The following is a 17,758-nucleotide window of genomic DNA, read 5'->3' as shown; positions in this document are numbered from 1 at the left end:
GCAACTGCACCGTTTTACCTGAGAACATCATTCAATCTCTGAAGGTTTACAGTAATTAGCTAGAATTTCACTTGCCACTTAGTCAATCATGTTAGCTATTGGAATCAGTGCTGGTCTAACGTAGTCTAACAGGCCAACTTAATTAAATATAGTAGCAAATTAGCAAAACTTAAATCAACATGCTGTTTCAATTTAGATGGTGTTCATGCCTTCTAGAGAGGTAAAGGTGATGTCTCATTATGAGTTTTTGGTTACTCCAGCATACTCCAGCCATAAGCCAGTTACATACATAAGCCCCGTCTAACTGGCAAAGGAGGAGGCGTCGCAGTCATTTATAATGATAATCTAGGCATCACACAAAAACCTAGTCATAAATTCAACGCATTTTAAGTTCTTTATACTAACATAACATACATAGCCACTAAAAATAAGTCTACCCAGGTGATTCCAGTAATTATTATTTACAGACCCCCAGGGCCATATTCGGAATTCCTGTGTGAATTTGTGGATTTCATCTCTAACCTGGTTGTTTCTTTAGACAAAGCATTAATTGTTGGAGACTTTAATATTCATTTTGATAATCCAGATGACCCTCTGAGAACAGCAGTTGTGTCCATTCTAGATTCAGTAGGGGTTAATCAGAATGTAATAGGACCCACCCATAGTGGTGGTCACATTTTGATCTAATATTCGGATTAAATATAGAAACTCTATCTCAAGCTATCTCAGATCATTATCTCATCTCGTTTAAAACATGTCTTAATCATAGTATATGTACCTTGCCGTCCTACTGCATCAGCATACCTAATTGTAAATATGTGAATTTATCCCAAATGAGCAAGCCAGAGGTGATGGTGGTGAGGTAAAACTCATTCAGATGATATGATACATACAGCATTGGACTGTAAACTACCTCTTCTGTCACTTTAACTTTGTCACTTTAACAGTCTGATAAGCTCTTTGCACTACTCACTTTACATCTGCACTGTTTGCACTCTATCTGTTGTGCCTTGTAGCTCTACATTTATACTCTATTTATATTTATCCATTTGCATTTCCATTTGTATTTTACATCCTTTTTTTGTGTTATCTGTATGCACCTAGGGTCTGAGAGTAACGTAATTTCAATTCTCTGTATGTGCTGAACATGTGGCAGAATTGACAATAAAGCAGACTTTGACTTTGACTTGATGAGGAAAAAACCTTGAGAGGAATCAGACTCAGAAAAAACCCGTCGTCATCTGGGTGACACCGGCTAGTACATAATATACATAATTCCCTTCTAGAACTGTGTACTATATGGTCAAAAAGTGCAATTGTATAAGCACAAAAGTTCATTATAGTTTCACAAGAAGTCTGTTTTGTTGAAGTTATCAACTGTTCACTGATGGACACTTGAGAATTGCAATCCTAAAACTTAGTACTACTTCATAGTAATTGTAGTCCTAAGCCATCATAAAAAAAACTGTTCATATCAAGTCCAAAGCCATCTTCATGGTTTCTAAATGGTACCATCCACAGTAATCTCATATAACTTTAGGTTGTCCGTGTGGGGCCATCCTCAGCAACAGTGAGTGATTTCCAAGTGATGAGAACTACAACCAATAGTAGGGCATCAGGATGGATCAGGCAGGTCCAGAGAGCAGAAGGGGTCAGAATCACTGGCATTTCAGGACTAGCATGTGTAGCTTGACAGAGAGAGAGAGAGATTGTTAGGTATGCTAATTGTCAAGTCAAGTCAAGTGAGTTTTTATTGTCATTCCTCTATATAGCTTGTATATATTGGAACGAAATGTCTTTCTTCAGGACAACACAGAACAGTATTTTCTTCATGGTGCAACACAGAACAGTACGCAAGACTGTTCTTGCAAAAACTGTGATGAATTTATTGGTTGCACAATTGCACTATTTGTCCATATAGTACACAATAGAAGGGATTTATTTATAATCGCACTATCCGTTGCACCCAGATGAGGATGGGTTCCCTTTTGAAGTGAAGTGAAGTGACTTGTGGCCAAGTATGGTGACCCATACTCGGAATTTGTGCTCTGCATTTAACCCATCCAAGTGCACACACACACACACCGTGAACACACACCCGGAGCAGTGGGCAGCCTTTTTTGCTGCAGCGCCCGGGGCGGGGAGCAGTTGGGGGTTCGGTGCCTTGCTCAAAGGTCTCACCTCAGTCGTGGAAGAGAGCACTGGTCATTCATTCCCCCCACCTACAATCCCTGCCGGACCCGAGACTCGAACCCACAACCTTCAGGTTCACCTTCGGGTTGCAAGTCCGACTCTCTATCCATTAGGCCACGACTGCCTAGCTTGGTTGAGCTTGGTTGAGCATGGTTCCTCTCAAGGTTTCTTCCTCATATAATCAAAGGGAGTTTTTCCTTGCCACCGTCGCCTCTGGCTCGCTCATTAGGGATAAATTCACATATTTACAATATATCTTTTTTGTGAATCCATTTATTTCTGTAAAGCTGCTTTGTGACAATGTCCATTGTTAAAAGCGCTATACAAATAAAATTGAATTGAATTGAATTGAAGACTACATAAAGTGCAAATACACAACTATGTCAGGCGAGTACAAGACAATAAATACACAAAACAGGACTGAATACACAGAATATGGGCTGTAAACTGTAAACTATTGTGTGATGTAGCAGCACAAGTGTAGCAGCAATATTGGCAGCAACAATGAATTCCATAAAGTGTGATGCAGCTTTTTAAGGTGCAGGTGTGCAGTGGTATTGAGTTATACTGGGTTAGGTGCTTAACTAGCCCAGGTCAGCATTGGAAGGCAGGAGGATGTTGAGTAATCTGACTGCCTTAGGGAAGAAACTGTTGCGGAGTTTGCCGGTGATGGCACAGATACTCCTCTGCCTTCTGCCAGATGGCAGGAGGGTGAAGAGTCCATGAGAGACTCAAAATGTCCCGTAATTAAGTAAGAGAAAGTTAATAAGCATCCAGTTTCTAATGTCTTTTACACATTCCTCAACTTTATTAAGCTGGTGTCTGTCATCTGGCTTTGCTGAAACATACAACTGTGTATCATCAGCATAACAGTGGAAGCTAATACCATGTTTATTAATAATTTTGCCCAGAGGTAGCACATATAGAGAAAATACCAGTGCACCAAGAACGGAGCCTTGCAGTACACCAAACTTTACCTTAGTATGAGAAGAGAAGTCTCCATTTACGTTTACAAACTGATAACGATCAGTCAAATAAGACCTGAGCCAGGAAAGGGCTGTTCCCTTAATGCCTACTACATTTTCTAGTCTATTGAGGAGAATAGCATGATCAATGGTGTCAAAAGCTGCACTAAGGTCAAGCAGCACCAGCAAGGAGACACAACCCTGATCAGAGGCCAGTAGTAAGTCATTTACCACTTTAACCAGTGCTGTCCCTGTGCTATGATGAGGCCTAAATCCTGACTGATACATTTCATGAATGTTATTCCTATGTAAGTATGAGCATAGCTGCTGTGCTACAACCTTTTCTAGGATCTTGGAGATACAAAGTAAAAAACTTTCACAAATGGCTGCTGACCTGCATAAGCTGGTTAATGGATATTTAAAAGACACGCACAGATAAACACCCTGAGGGTTGATGGTTTAATGGATTCTTGTGTGTGCCAAGTTTCAGAATCAGCTGTTAAACTCCACTTCTGTAATAATGTCATTTGGAAGAGTTGCAGTAAAGAAGATCTTTACAATACACAAAACACAGACCCAGAACTTCACCAAGGTGGATCAGTGATGCTTTGAGCTGTTTTGTACCAGAGTACCAGGATATTTTAGCCCAAAACCTGGTTGCCTATGCCAGAAAGTTACAACTTGGTCATAGTTCATCAATGAGATGATGAACATAAACACATAAACACAAAGAGTTTTTTTTTTTAAACAACCATCAGGTTTTGGATTTTAAGCTGTGGTATACAAAGAAGAGGACATCCGCAGACAAACCTGACAATATAAATGAAGGTGAAATATTGTGCATGTAATTGTTGTGAATGGATGTCATTCGACATCACAGATACTCAGTGCTGTCATTCTCTCCAAGAGAAATTTCATGTGGGGCTGCCAATAATTTCAAAACTAATATCTTACACAAGAAAAATCTTTATATGTTTCATATCATATAAAACTATACAGCATCCTTATATGTTTGAGTTCAAAATATCAATTATTGCATCTTGTTAATTTTAAAAAAAAATTTTAATTAAGGGTGCCAAAAATTTTGGAATTGACTGTAATGAAGTGCTTATCACTAATCGTGTGTGTGTCTGGGTCACTCCTTGCAGCTCTGCAGTGCTTCACTGCATCATCCTGCCCTCTCCTGATTGGCTGGGCTGCAGTGACATCATCACCAATCAGATTACAGGTTGCTGTATGTAGAGAGAAGAGCTGCATTGCTGCTGAGACTGGAGTGGATCAGTGTGAGGAGGGGCAGCACCAGCTACACACTCACATTCACACATACACTCATTGTTATCATACACACACTTAGCACACACACATAGACCCAAAACAAGCAACACATTGACACACACAGCACTAACACAAACACACACACAGAATTATCACAGTGACAGAATGAGGGAGATTGTGCACATTCAGGCCGGACAGTGCGGAAACCAGATTGGAGCAAAGGTGAGCATCTCTCTCTCTCTCTCTCTCTCTCTCTCTCTCTCTCTCACACACACACACACACACACACACACATTAAAAACACTAACAAATACACAAGTGTGTGTGTATGTGTGTGTATGTTGTAGAAGTTTACCTGACCATTATGTTTTATGTTGGAAAGGACATTAGACCCCTGCAAACCCTTGCATCTCCACTAACACATGCGCATCATGGCTTTAACATCATAGGAGATAATACCTCTAATGTAGTTATATGTAAATTAGAATAAAATGCTGAAGTACTGGGCTTGTAAGCTTGCAAGTAATTAGCAACATAACATTTACAGAAAGATAAACAAATGTCATTAACATGCCACTTCTTCATCCTGACAGCCTGACTGATGATATTCAATAAATGTGCATTATCTCCCTGCTGCAGCACTGCATACAGTAAAGGAAGTTCAGAGATGTAGATCAGGGCTTGTTTTAGTCTGTCAGAGCCACACAACACTGAGAACAGAGAGAAACAACGCACTGACACAGAACACTGCTATGAACGAGTCTCACTATCATGTGTGTTGCAGTTCTGGGAGGTGATCAGTGATGAACATGGCATCGACTGCAGTGGAACTTACAATGGAGACAGTGAACTGCAGCTGGAGAGGATCAACGTCTACTACAGCGAGGCCTCAGGTCACCATCACCATCACCACTGTCATCATTGTCACCTTTATCACCATCATCATCACCACCATCATTATAATCAACAACAACACAGTCATCATCACCATCACCAACATTCAATTCAATTCAATTCAATTCACTTTTATTTGTATAGCGCTTTTAACAATGGACATTGTCACAAAGCAGCTTTACAGAAATAAATGGATTCACAAAAATATATTGTAAATATTTGAATTTATCACTGTGAAATTTTCCCTAATGAGCGAGCCAGAGGCGACGGTGGCAAGGAAAAACTCCCCGAGATGATATGAGGAAGAAACCTTGAGAGGAACCAGGCTCAAAAGGGAACCCATGTGATTATAAATAAATCCCTTCTATTATTGTGTACTATATGGACAAATAATGCAATTGTGCAACCAATAAATTCATCACAGTTTTTGCAAGAAGTCCTGCTGGTTAGAATCTATCCACTGTCCACTGATGGAGTCCTGAGTACGAAGCTGCTCGTGGCAACTGCAGCCCCAAAGCCACTACAGCAATCGCAGTCCCAAGCCATTACAGTACAGTACAGTACAGCTCCCCATATGTGATCCCCATGCCATCTCCACAGCCCCCAGATGGGACCATCTCCAGCAATCCAAACAGTTCTTCAGGCAGTCCATATGGGGCCACCCCCAGCAGCAGCGAGCAATCTCAACCAATGAGAACTCCAACCAGAAGTAGGGCATCAGGATGGGTCAGGCAGCGAGGAGGAGCAGAAGGGGTCAGGATCACTGGCATCACTGGCATCTCAGAAGTAGCATGTGTAGCTCGACAGAGAGTGAGGAAGAGAGAGAGATGGAGAGAAAGGAAGAGATTGTTAGGTGAGCTTTTGTCCTCTAATGGTTAAGCACGATGTACTTTGCATGCATAGAGCAAGCAGGGACTCCGGCAAGACTAGCTATGACAGCATAACTAAAAGGGAGAGCCAGAAGCTAACACAGACATGAGGGAGTCCTGGGACATAAAGCAGCAGCCACTCCACCATCAACACACCTGAGTGAACGTGTGAGAGTGGGGGGGCGACAGCATCCAAACATCCCATTTCACCACAACACTCTATGCCTGTGAAACCCTCCAGACCTGCCCCTGTACCTAAGAAAAAACTATTCACTGAAGGCTTGACTAAACAAATATGTTTTCAGCCTCGACTTAAACACTGAGACTGTGTCTGAGCCCCGAACACTAAGTTTAAGGCTGTTCCATAACTGTGGGGCTTTGTAAGAGAAAGCTCTACCCCCAGCTGTAGCCCGCATTATTCGATGTACCAACAAATAGCCTGCACCTTTTGATCTAAGTAGGCGTGACGGATCATAAAAGACCAAAAGTTCGCTCAGGTACTGTGACGCGAGACCATTTAGTGCTTTATAGGTCAATAGTAGTATTTTATAATCAATATGAAATGTGATTGGGAGCCAGTGCAGTGTGGATAAGATAGGGGTGATGTGGTCATATCTTCTGGTTCTAGTAAGGACTCTCACTGCTGCATTCTGGACTAACTGGAGCTTGTTTATGCATCTACTGGAACATCCAGACAGTAAGGCATTACAATAATCCAACCTAGAGGTAACAAAAGCATGAACTAATTTTTCTGCATCGTGTAGTGACAATATATTTCTTATTTTAGCAATATTTCTGAGATGAAAGCGATCCTAGTGATATAATCTACATGAGCTTCAAAAGAAAGACTAGAGTCGATAATCACACCAAGGTCTTTTACTGCTGCACATGATGAAACAGAAAGGCCATCCAGATTTATTATGTAATCAGAAAGCTTACTTCTAGCTGCATGTGGTCCTAGTACAAGTACTTCTGTCTTGTCAGAATTAAGTAAGAGAAAGTTAATAAGCATCCAGTTTCTAATGTTTTTTACACATTCCTCAACTTTATTAAGCTGGTGTCTGTCATCTGGCTTTGCTGAAACATACAACTGTGTGTCATCAGCATTACAGTGGAAGCTAATACCATGTTTATTAATAATTTTGCCCAGAGGTAGCATATATAGAGAAAAGAGCAGTGGGCCTAAAACAGAGCCTTGCGGAACACCAAACTTTACCTTAGTATGTGAAGAGAAGTCACCATTTACATCTACAAACTGATAACAATCAGTCAAATAAGACCTGAGCCAGGAAAGGGCCGTTCCCTTAATGCCTACTACATTTTCTAGTCTATTGAGGAGAATAGCATGATCAATGGTATCAAAAGCTGCACTAAGGTCAAGCAGCATCAGCAAGGAGACACAACCCTGATCAGAGGCCAGTAGTAAGTCATTTACCACTTTAACCAGCGCTGTCTCTGTGCTATGATGAGGCCCAAATCCTGACTGATACATTTTCATGAATGTTATTCCTATGTAAGTATGAGCATAACTGCTGTGCTACAACCTTTTCTAGGACCTTCGAAATAAAGGGGAGGTTTTATATTGGTCTATAGTTAGACAGCTGACAGGGGTCAAGGTCAGGTTTTTTAATAAAGGGCTTGATAACTGCTAATTTAAAAGATTTAGGTACATAGCCAATGCTAAGGGAAGAATTGATTATCTTTAAAAGAGGTTTGATTGTTTCAGGAATTATCTGTTTGAGGAAACAAGTAGGTAAAGGATCTAGTATACAGGTTGATGATTTTGATGATGAAATTAGTGAAATTTGTTCAGTCTCTTCAAGGGGAGTAAAGCGTTGTAGTTGTTTATCTAATATTATTATATTATCATCTACAGGGTTAGTTATAGAACTGTCCGGTTTAAAATTAATAGTCTGAATTTCTAGCCTGATATTTTCAATTTTACCATTGAAAAAATTCATGAAGTCATCGCTGCTCTATAATGATTGTGTGCGTGTTTCTATTGTGGTCTTATTCCTAGTTAATTTTGCTTCAGTATTAAATAGGAATCTAGGATTATTTCTGTTATCTTCAATTAGGGTGGAGAGATACACTGATCTAGCAGCACTAAGAGCTTTCTTATAGCTCAAAAGGCTCTCCTTCCATGCTATTTGAAATACTACCCATTTAGTTTGACGCCATTTACATTCTAGTTTTCGAGTGGCCTGTTTTAAAGTTCGTGTGTGATCGCTATACCAGGGTGCTAGCTTTTTCTCCCTAATTATTTTTCTTTTAAGTGGAGCTACCTTATCTAGTGAGTTGCAGAACGTCGATTCTAAACATTCAGTTGCCTGGTCAAGTTCTTTGGGATCAGACAGTGATCCAATCATGGTTGATAAATCTGGGAGATTACTGATAAAACTCTGTGCAGTTGTTGACGTGAACATACGTTTGACACGGTGACGTGGCAAGGTGCATATACTATGATTAAGACACATTTTAAATGAGATGAGGTAATGATCTGAGATAGCTTCAGACTGTGGACATGAGACTATATTTTCTATATTTAATCCGAATGTTAGTATTAAATCAAGAGTGTGACCACCACTATGGGTGGGTCCTATTACATTCTGACTAACCCCTACCGAATCTAGAATGGACACAACTGCTGTTCTCAGAGAGTCTGAGTCCAGGCCAAGACCTGCGTAGGTAGAGTCTGAGTCAAGACTGAGACCAGAAGAGGGTAGAGGCTGAGTTGAGACAGTCAATTTAAACTAAATTAATGAAATTGACTCAAAGCTATTTACCTCATATATTATTTGCTTAAGCTTATGTTGGTTTAAACAATGTTACCAGTCGAGAATAACAATGAAATAAATGCCACATCATAAGTTGTGAATGTGAACACAATTTTATTAAAATTATGTAACATGTAGTGTTAACTGTGTACCAGTAAGACCTAATGTACGGATCCAATATACTGATGCACATCTGATTTTTTTCCCAACTGTTTATGGTCACTTAAGACGTAACTGACGGTGTGTGAATACTCACCAAGACGGACATTTTGTGCAATAAGCTGTAAAAAGAGAACTCAAAGTCAAGTCAGTCAAAGTCTGCTTTATTGTCAATTCTGCCACATGTTCAGCACATACAGAGAATTGAAATTACGTTACTCTCAGACCCTAGGTGCATACAGATAACACACAAAAAAGGATGTAAAAATACAAATGGAAATGCAAATGGATACATATAAATAGAGTATAAATGTAGAGCTACAAGGCACAACAGATAGAGTGCAAACAGTGCAGATGTAAAGTGAGTAGTGCAAAGAGCTTATCAGACTGTTAAAGTGGCAAAGTTAAAGTGAAAAAAGTAAAACTGTCAGAAGAGGTAGTTACAGTCCAATGCTGTATGAGGTAGAGCATAGACTAATGCTGCACAGGTGCCTGGTGCAGGTCCTGGGGAATGGGGGGGGAATGGGGGGGGATGTCAGAGAGTCAGAGTTTGTCAGTGCATGGTGCAGAAGAGGGGAGGGGAGGCAGAGCCGGGAGAGAGTTGAGCTTCCTGACAGCATGGTGGATGAAGCTGTCCTTCAGTCTGCTGGTCCTGGCCTGAAGACTCCGCAGTCTCCTCCCTGATGGCAGCAGACTGAAGAAGCTGTGTGTCGGGTGGGTGGGATCAGCTGCAATGCAGAGCGCTTTGCGGGTGAGATGGGTGCTGTAGATGTCTTGGAGGGAGGGGAGAGAGACACCAACAGTCTTGTCAGCTGCTCTCACTATGCGTTGGAGATTCTTTCGGCAGGATGCGTTGCAGGCGCCATACCACACAGTGATGCAGCTCGTCAGAATGCTCTCGATGATGCCTCTGTAGAAGGTGCACATGATGGGGGCCGGGGCTCTGGCTCGCTTCAGTTTGTGCAGGAAGTAGAGACGCTGCTGTGATTTCTTGACCAGAGATGTCCAGCAGAGGTTTTCTGTGATGTGCACACCCAGGAACTTAGTGCTGCTCACTCTTTCCACAGTTGCACCATTGATAGTCAGAGGAGCATGCTGACTGTGCGATCTCCTGAAGTCGACAACAATCTCCTTTGTCTTCTCCACATTCAGAGAGAGATTGTTGTCTTTACACCACCCGGCCAGGTGGCTCACCTCGCTCCTGTAGTCTGTCTCAACTCTGTTGCTAATGAGACCCACCACAGTCGTGTCGTCCGCAAACTTAATGAAGAGATTGGAGCTGTGTGACAGTGTGCAGTCATGGGTCAGCAGAATGAAGAGAAGGGGGCTCAGCACACATCCTTGAGGGGCCCCTGTGTTCAATGTGATGGTGCTGGATGTGTTGCCACCGACCCGTACTGCTTGAGGTCTCCCAGTCAGGAAGTCCAACAGCCAGTTGCACAGTGAGGTGTTGAGTCCCAGCTGGACCAATTTGTGAATGAGCTGTTGAGGGATGATTGTGTTGAATGCTGAACTGAAATCTATGAACAGCATTCTAACGTATGAGTCTTTTTTGTCCAGATGTGTGAGGGCTGAGTGGAGAGCAGTGGCGATGGCGTCATCGGTTGAGCGGTTGGACCGATATGCAAACTGAAAGGGGTCAAGGGAGGGGGGAGGAAAGACTTGAGGTGCATGACTAGTCGTTCAAAGCACTTCATTAGGATAGGAGTAAGTGCAACCGGACGGTAGTCACTGAAGCAGGAGGGGGACGACTTCTTCGGGACTGGAATGATGGTGGTGGCTTTGAAGCATGTGGGAACAACAGTCTGACTAAGTGAGATGTTAAATATGTCTGTGAAGACATCAGTGAGTTCCACTGCACAGTCTCTCAGTACACGACCAGATATGTTGTCACGACCCGGAGCTTTGCGTGCGTTGATCCTGTTGAGGGATCTCCTCATGCTGTGCATGGGCAATGTTATCACCTGGTCGCCAGGAGGAGGTGGAGTCTTCTGTGCAGTGGTGCTGTTTTGTGCCTCAAAGCGAGCGATCAGCGTTCAGCAGGGAGATGGTGCTGTCACAGGTCTGTGGTGGGGGCTTGTAGTCTGTAATGGTCTGTATCCCTCGCCACAGGCTCTGAGTGTCTCTGCTGTCACTAAAACGATGAACTATCCTCCTGGAGTACTGTCTCTTAGCCTCTCTGATGCCTCGGGACAGGTTGGCCCTAGCTGTCCTCAGGCCCACCTCATCTTCAGGAGTCTGTAGACCTCGCCTGTCAGCCGTGGCTTCTGATTGGCCCGAAAAGTGATGGTCTTGGTGACCATTACATCATCAATACATTTGGTGATGTAGGCAGTGACAGTCTCTGTGTACTTCTGGAGGTCAGTGGTGTTGTTGTATGTGGCAGCTTGCTTAAACATATTCCAGTCTGTGGTGCTGAAACAGTCCTGAAGAGCCTCTGAAGACCCCTCTGGCCACACCAGTATTTGTTTGCGAACTGGTTTGGCAACTTTAACAAGTGGTCTGTATGCAGGCATTAGCATGACAGTGATGTGGTCTGAGGCACCAAGGTGGGGGAGGGGAAGGGCCTTGTAATCTCCTCTCTGGGTGGTGTAAACAAAGTCCAGTATGTTGTTTCCCCTAGTTGGAAAGTCTATGTGTTGATATATTTTAGGAAACTGACTCTTTAGGTCTGCATGGTTGAAATCCCCAGCCAAGATGAGAAATGCATCAGGGTGGGCTGTCTGCTGCTCACTGATGTGCTGGTATAGTTCATTCAGTGCCTCACTCCTGTTGTTGTTACTGGAGCTGGGAGGGATGTATACAGCAACGAGCAGTATGGCTGTATATTCCCTCGGTAGATAGAACGGACGGCACTTAATAATCGTGAACTCCGCCAGGGGTGAACAGTGTCTGCAGCCCACAACAGCGTCACGGCACCAAGCATCATTGATGTAAGCACAAAGCCCGCCGCCGCGGGACTTACCTCCCTCGATGAGAACTCTGTCTGCACGATAGCATGTTAGCTGGTCGAGCTGAATGGCAGAGTCCGGGACGCTGTTGCTGAGCCATGTTTCCATGAATACAAAAACGCAACAGTCTCTTCCTCTGAGTGGAGCGCAGTAAACGGATGTAGTCCAGTTTATTTTTCAAAGAGCGTACTTTGGCCAGTACGATGGTGGGGATCGCTGGCTTGTGTGGGTTAGCCGCTAGCCTAGCCCGGATACCTCCGTGCTTATCCCCCTCTTCTGCTTCCTCTCACGCCGCCACTGTGGGCGAGATACAGGAGTGGGGGTCGGTGATGGAATAGGCCTCCGGAGCAGACCGAGGTCACGCAGCTCTTCGGCGTGCGCAGAGTTTAACTCTAAAAATGTGGTTCTACCGACGTCGAGCAGAAACTCACGACTGTATACACGCTTAAAGACAGATAGAGGTGACGAATACTTACAATAACACTGCGACTTACAAGATAAAAAACACGAAAACACCGTTCTGTCGGGAGAGAGAGTAGCCGCAGTGTGTGCACGCGCCGCCATCGTAGATCTAATTCAATTCGGTACTCGCACACTGTCTGAGAGGCGGCTCTCTGTGTGTGTGCGAGTACCGAATTGAGTTCTCTTTCATGGCCTATTGCACTTTTAATAACTCATTTAATATTACACACATCCCAGTCTTTATTTTCCTCATTCATCCATGTTTCTTTATCAATCTAAAGTTACATTTAATATGTTAAAACAGAAAAAAGAACTCTTACCTTTGTTTGTGCTTTCTCTCAACATGTTGATGGTAGGTGGAAGTTCCCTTTAATTCAGTTATGAAATTATTGCAGAATTTGCTTTGTGCAGCATGTTTCTTTTTTAATGTCTTACTGCAGATGAACTCTTTGTGGTTCACAAATGCAAACTGAATAATCAACGAAGTTAAAGATATTTTCAAAAGTCATATTGAGTAGTGCCTGTGCAGTTTCAAGTCATATTTAAAAGAAAATAATTAATCATTGGTTAATATTGGAGGTCAATTCAGTGAAATAAGTTTAGTGAAAATAAGCTAATAATAATAATGATGATGATGATGATTAGTGGGCTTTTTTTTTTTAAGGGACTCAACTGGTTTCGGGAATAAGTTGCACACTTGTTAGAGTCCGAGTCAAGACAGACTCCAAATGCCCCTGAGTTCATGACAAGACCAAGACCATGAAAATATGGTCTTGGACTCGGTCTCGAGTATTCTGAACACTGAACTTGAGTATGAGCATCATTATAGTTTTAAATTTAAGTTTCTTGTATCAAACTGAAGTTATCAACTATTCAATGATGGAGACTTGAATGCAAACTGTTCTTAGCTATTGCCGTGTTAAGGTTATACAAAGAATGAATATCCACTGGCCAAATTACAAGGAATTATTGCAACCATGAGTCAAATGCAGTCTCATCACGTATGCCAACAGTCTACATGTAAATTTTATAATAAATCGATGACATCAAAAGCTAGTCAATTTTCTACACAGCCGTACACAGTTGTATGTGAAACTGGAGCTTTCTGTTTGCTGCGATGTCTCATTATTTAAGGGAACAAAGATGCTGGCAGAGACAGTAGCAGATACAAGATCCAAACAAATCTAGCCATAATTCATTCAAAACCCACTATGTTTGCCTGCAATATTTTATTAATGATTAATACAATTGGACATTTGGTTAAATTGTATGGGGTGCTCCTAAGTGGGAGGTAATGAAATTTCTTACCCTCCTTTTCACTTTTTCCCCTTTAGTGTGTGATTCAGTCTGGTGGTCAGATGTGACATCTCCCTTCGCTAGCTTTATTCTGGCTGATACACAGGTTTCTGTCAGGAAAAGAGAACATCCATAAATATGGGCTAGTCTTATTACCACAATCTTCATATTTGGACGATGGTGAACTGAATAGATTAGCGGGCTTTAATTAAAATGAGACTCAAATTACATTATCTTTATTATGACAACATGTGGAATAAAAAAAATAAATTACATTTAAACACATACTATACTCTCTTGTAAAAAATAAATAAAACATACATAAAATAGCAGAGAAAGGGGGGTGGGAGAATGAGGGAGAGAGGGAGAGAGGGAGAATGAGGGAGAATGAGGGAGAAAATGAGGAAAAAAAGGAGAGAGGGGTATTGAATTTATATTTCTTGAGGTATTCAATTTGAAATAAAAGTTCTATAAGCCCACCTACGGCCCCAGTAGAACCCATAAATCCTATGTTAAACCTATGTCAACATATATATCTGCAGTAATTGTAAATTAGATATCATAAAGGAAGGATAATAATAATCATAAAGGATTTTTTTTTTATGTTAGTGAATTATTATAATTTTAGGAAGTAGAAAAAAATAAAAATACGACAGAGAACTGATTGTCTGAGTAAAAAAACTGAAACAAGACCACCAAGGGTCTATGTGCGCCCAATATACATATATAGACTTTCTCAGTTGCCTGCTTGTAAACCATATGACACTATACGGCCAAAAGTATGTGCACCCCTGACCATCACACCCATATGTGGTTCTTCCCCAAATTGTTACCACAAAGCAGGAAACACACAATTGCATAGAATGTCTCTGTATTCTGTAGCATTACAGTTTCTCTTCACTGGAACTAAGAGACTCAAACCTGTTCCAGCATGACAATGCCCCTGTGCACAAAGCGAGCTCCGTGAAGACATGGTGTGTGAAGGTTGGAGTGGAAGAAGTCGAGTGTCCTGCACAGAGCCCTGACCTCAACCCCACTGAACACCTTTGGGATGAACTGGAACACCGACTGAACCCCAGACCTCCTCGACATCCCAACATCAGCGCCTGACCTCACTAATGCTCTTGTAGCTGAATGAACACAAATCCCCACAGCCACGCTCCAACATCTAGTGGAAAGCTTCCCAGAAGAGTGGAGCTCATAATAACAGCAAACACAGGGGAATAAATCTGGAATGGGATGTTGCACATGCACATATGGTTGTGATGGTCAGGTTTTCACAATATTTTTGACCATATAGTGTACTATTTATGTATGAACCCACTCAGAGAACATGCCCATGTGGAAACCAGTTGGCTCAACTTTTGTGGGCCCCAATAAGTTATGGTGACTGACTGCTTTTTACATCCTGTCCTTCTGTCTTCTCACATCACTCAGGGGGGAAGTTTGTGCCCCGTGCCATCCTGGTGGATCTGGAGCCTGGCACCATGGACTCAGTCCGGTCCGGACCATTTGGACAAATCTTCAGGCCTGATAACTTTGTGTTCGGTAGGTTCCTGTTTGTGTATCAAACAGTCCTCTTGTCTTACATCTAAGCAATCTAGAACATAGTGTATGAGGTGTGTGTGTTACTCTGCGCTCGGTTTACAGAGATCAGTGATATTTACAACAGACAGGACAAAAACAGACATGCTACCAACACCAGATACTGGAAAGTGGATAAAGACAGGCTGAATCAGGGACAGGAAGTGAAATTGAAGACGGGACCATAGATGCAGAAATGAGGACAAATATTGGATCAAACTATTCTAGATGTTGAATGCAGCATTAGCTAACATTTAAAATAGGTTAGCATAACATTAGTGTGTGGGTGGGATGTGGAGGGCACAGTCCTACTTTCAGAATCAGAATTCAAACTGTTTTATCACTGCTAAAGATAATTACAGTATGGAGGCAAAGCTAGTGTAAATAAATGATAGAATAATAAGGAGGGCGCGATTAATAACTTGTTTACATTGTTTCAGGTCAAAGTGGTGCTGGAAACAACTGGGCCAAAGGTCACTACACTGAGGGTGCAGAGCTAGTGGACTCGGTGCTGGATGTGGTACGTAAGGAGTCGGAAAACTGCGACTGCCTGCAGGGATTCCAGCTCACGCACTCTCTGGGAGGTGGCACAGGCTCGGGCATGGGCACACTGCTCATTAGCAAGATCCGTGAAGAGTACCCTGATCGCATCATGAACACGTTCAGTGTCACACCATCACCCAAAGTGTCCGACACGGTGGTGGAGCCCTACAATGCCACACTGTCCATCCACCAGCTTGTGGAGAACACAGATGAGACCTTCAGCATCGACAACGAGGCACTGTACGACATCTGCTTCCGCACACTTAAGCTGACCACACCCACCTATGGTGATCTCAACCACCTGGTTTCTGCCGCCATGAGTGGTGTCACAACATGTCTCCGTTTCCCGGGGCAGCTTAATGCAGACTTGCGCAAGCTTGCAGTCAACATGGTTCCCTTCCCTCGCTTGCATTTCTTTATGCCTGGATTTGCACCCCTTACCAGCAGGGGGAGCCAGCAGTACCGCGCACTCACCGTTCCTGAACTAACGCAGCAGATGTTTGATGCCAAGAACATGATGGCGGCATGTGACCCACGGCATGGGCGCTACCTCACTGTGGCAGCTATCTTCCGTGGTCGCATGTCCATGAAGGAGGTGGATGAACAGATGCTGAGTGTGCAGAACAGGAACAGCAGCTACTTTGTCGAGTGGATCCCCAACAATGTGAAGACAGCTGTGTGTGACATCCCACCACGTGGACTTAAGATGGCCGCCACCTTCATTGGGAACAGCACAGCCATCCAGGAGCTGTTCCGACGTATCTCAGAGCAGTTCACTGCCATGTTCCGGAGAAAGGCTTTCTTACACTGGTACACAGGGGAGGGGATGGATGAGATGGAGTTCACTGAGGCTGAGAGCAACATGAACGACCTCGTCTCTGAGTACCAGCAGTACCAGGATGCCACAGCCGAAGAAGCTGAGGAGTATGAGGAAGATGAGGTAGAGGAGGAGGAGGATGTACGCCAAGAGGTTCACCACTGAGCTAACGATTTTAAGAAAACAGCTCCCTTGATGTCATCTTTATGAAAGGACCTTTGAGTTATCTTAATCTAGCTAGGATATGTAAACCTACTTATAATGCTCTCTGTGTAACACCTACTATTTTTAGTTACATTTAAAATTTTATTTAATAGAACGACCGCTAAATACCCAAACTGATAAATAGCTGATTACTTCTTTATGGATTGCTAATTAGCTAGCTATATTTAATACCTTATCTTATGAAGGTGTTAACTAGCTAGCTATTAATGTTCAGCTAAAAAAAAGCACTGTATCGCTATAGTACTGTATGTTAGCAATGCTGTTATCATAGAAAATAATTTAGCATTAAGCAGAAGGTGCTACTGAGAACCACAGCTATAGTACAAGTTTGTAATTGCAGTTATCAGGTGGTACAATAAACTTACCTCACCAGAACTGTATCTGTTTTTTTTTTTTAATACAGGTAATGTTGGAATTATATATATGAAGTTGGTTAATTCATGACTGATAAGAAATGTAAGCAGGTAGCATGCCCATGTGCAGGTGTTTCCCAGTTGTTGAACATGATTGGCTAGAATCTATGCAAGTCACTTTGCTGGAAAACCCAGAGGTAGGAACTTAGTGTTATTGAAATCTTGAAAACAGTTGCAACCGAAGGGAACTGCTGAGTTTTTTTCAACAAGTTCCTCACAGTCAGAGGCAGCGTTGCAGGATATGGACCTTTCCTAAATAACACACTAACATAGTTGTAATGAACATTGTACATTGTAACATACTTCGTACATGAATTACTGAGCTCACTGGAGCG

At 42.5% G+C, this 17,758-nt stretch overlaps 1 protein-coding gene across 2 annotated transcripts; it reads left to right on the top strand.

Moving 5' to 3' along the window:
- The first annotated feature begins 2,990 nt into the window (after positions 1 to 2,990).
- Positions 2,991 to 17,403, top strand: tubb2 (tubulin, beta 2A class IIa). Of its 2 annotated transcripts, XM_026912107.3 has the most exons (4): positions 2,991 to 4,655; positions 5,218 to 5,326; positions 15,279 to 15,389; positions 15,866 to 17,402. In XM_026912107.3, the coding sequence occupies exons 1-4, from the start codon at positions 4,599 to 4,601 to the stop codon at positions 16,948 to 16,950; spliced, it is 1,362 nt and encodes a 453-aa protein (XP_026767908.1). In that variant the 5' UTR covers positions 2,991 to 4,598; the 3' UTR covers positions 16,951 to 17,402. The 2 variants fall into 2 exon arrangements, with proteins under 2 accessions (XP_026767908.1, XP_053089616.1); XM_053233641.1 differs by lacking the exons at positions 2,991 to 4,655; positions 5,218 to 5,326 and adding an exon at positions 5,383 to 6,180 and having other exon boundaries at positions 15,866 to 17,403.
- Positions 17,404 to 17,758: the final 355 nt, after the last annotated feature.

The sequence above is a fragment of the Pangasianodon hypophthalmus genome, chromosome 4 (genome assembly GCF_027358585.1).
Source record: "Pangasianodon hypophthalmus isolate fPanHyp1 chromosome 4, fPanHyp1.pri, whole genome shotgun sequence".
NCBI classification, from domain to species: domain Eukaryota; kingdom Metazoa; phylum Chordata; class Actinopteri; order Siluriformes; family Pangasiidae; genus Pangasianodon; species Pangasianodon hypophthalmus.
This window is presented reverse-complemented; position numbering and strand designations above follow the sequence as displayed.

Excerpts from the sequence above, each read along its gene's own strand:
- tubb2 (XM_053233641.1), top strand. The coding sequence starts at position 5,913 with ATGCCATCTCCACAGCCCCCAGATGGGACCATCTCCAGCAATCCAAAC. Across the intron at positions 6,181-15,278 it reads AGAAAGGAAGAGATTGTTAG|GGGGGAAGTTTGTGCCCCGT; the intron begins GTGAGCTTTTGT and ends CACATCACTCAG. Across the intron at positions 15,390-15,865 it reads GCCTGATAACTTTGTGTTCG|GTCAAAGTGGTGCTGGAAAC; the intron begins GTAGGTTCCTGT and ends ACATTGTTTCAG.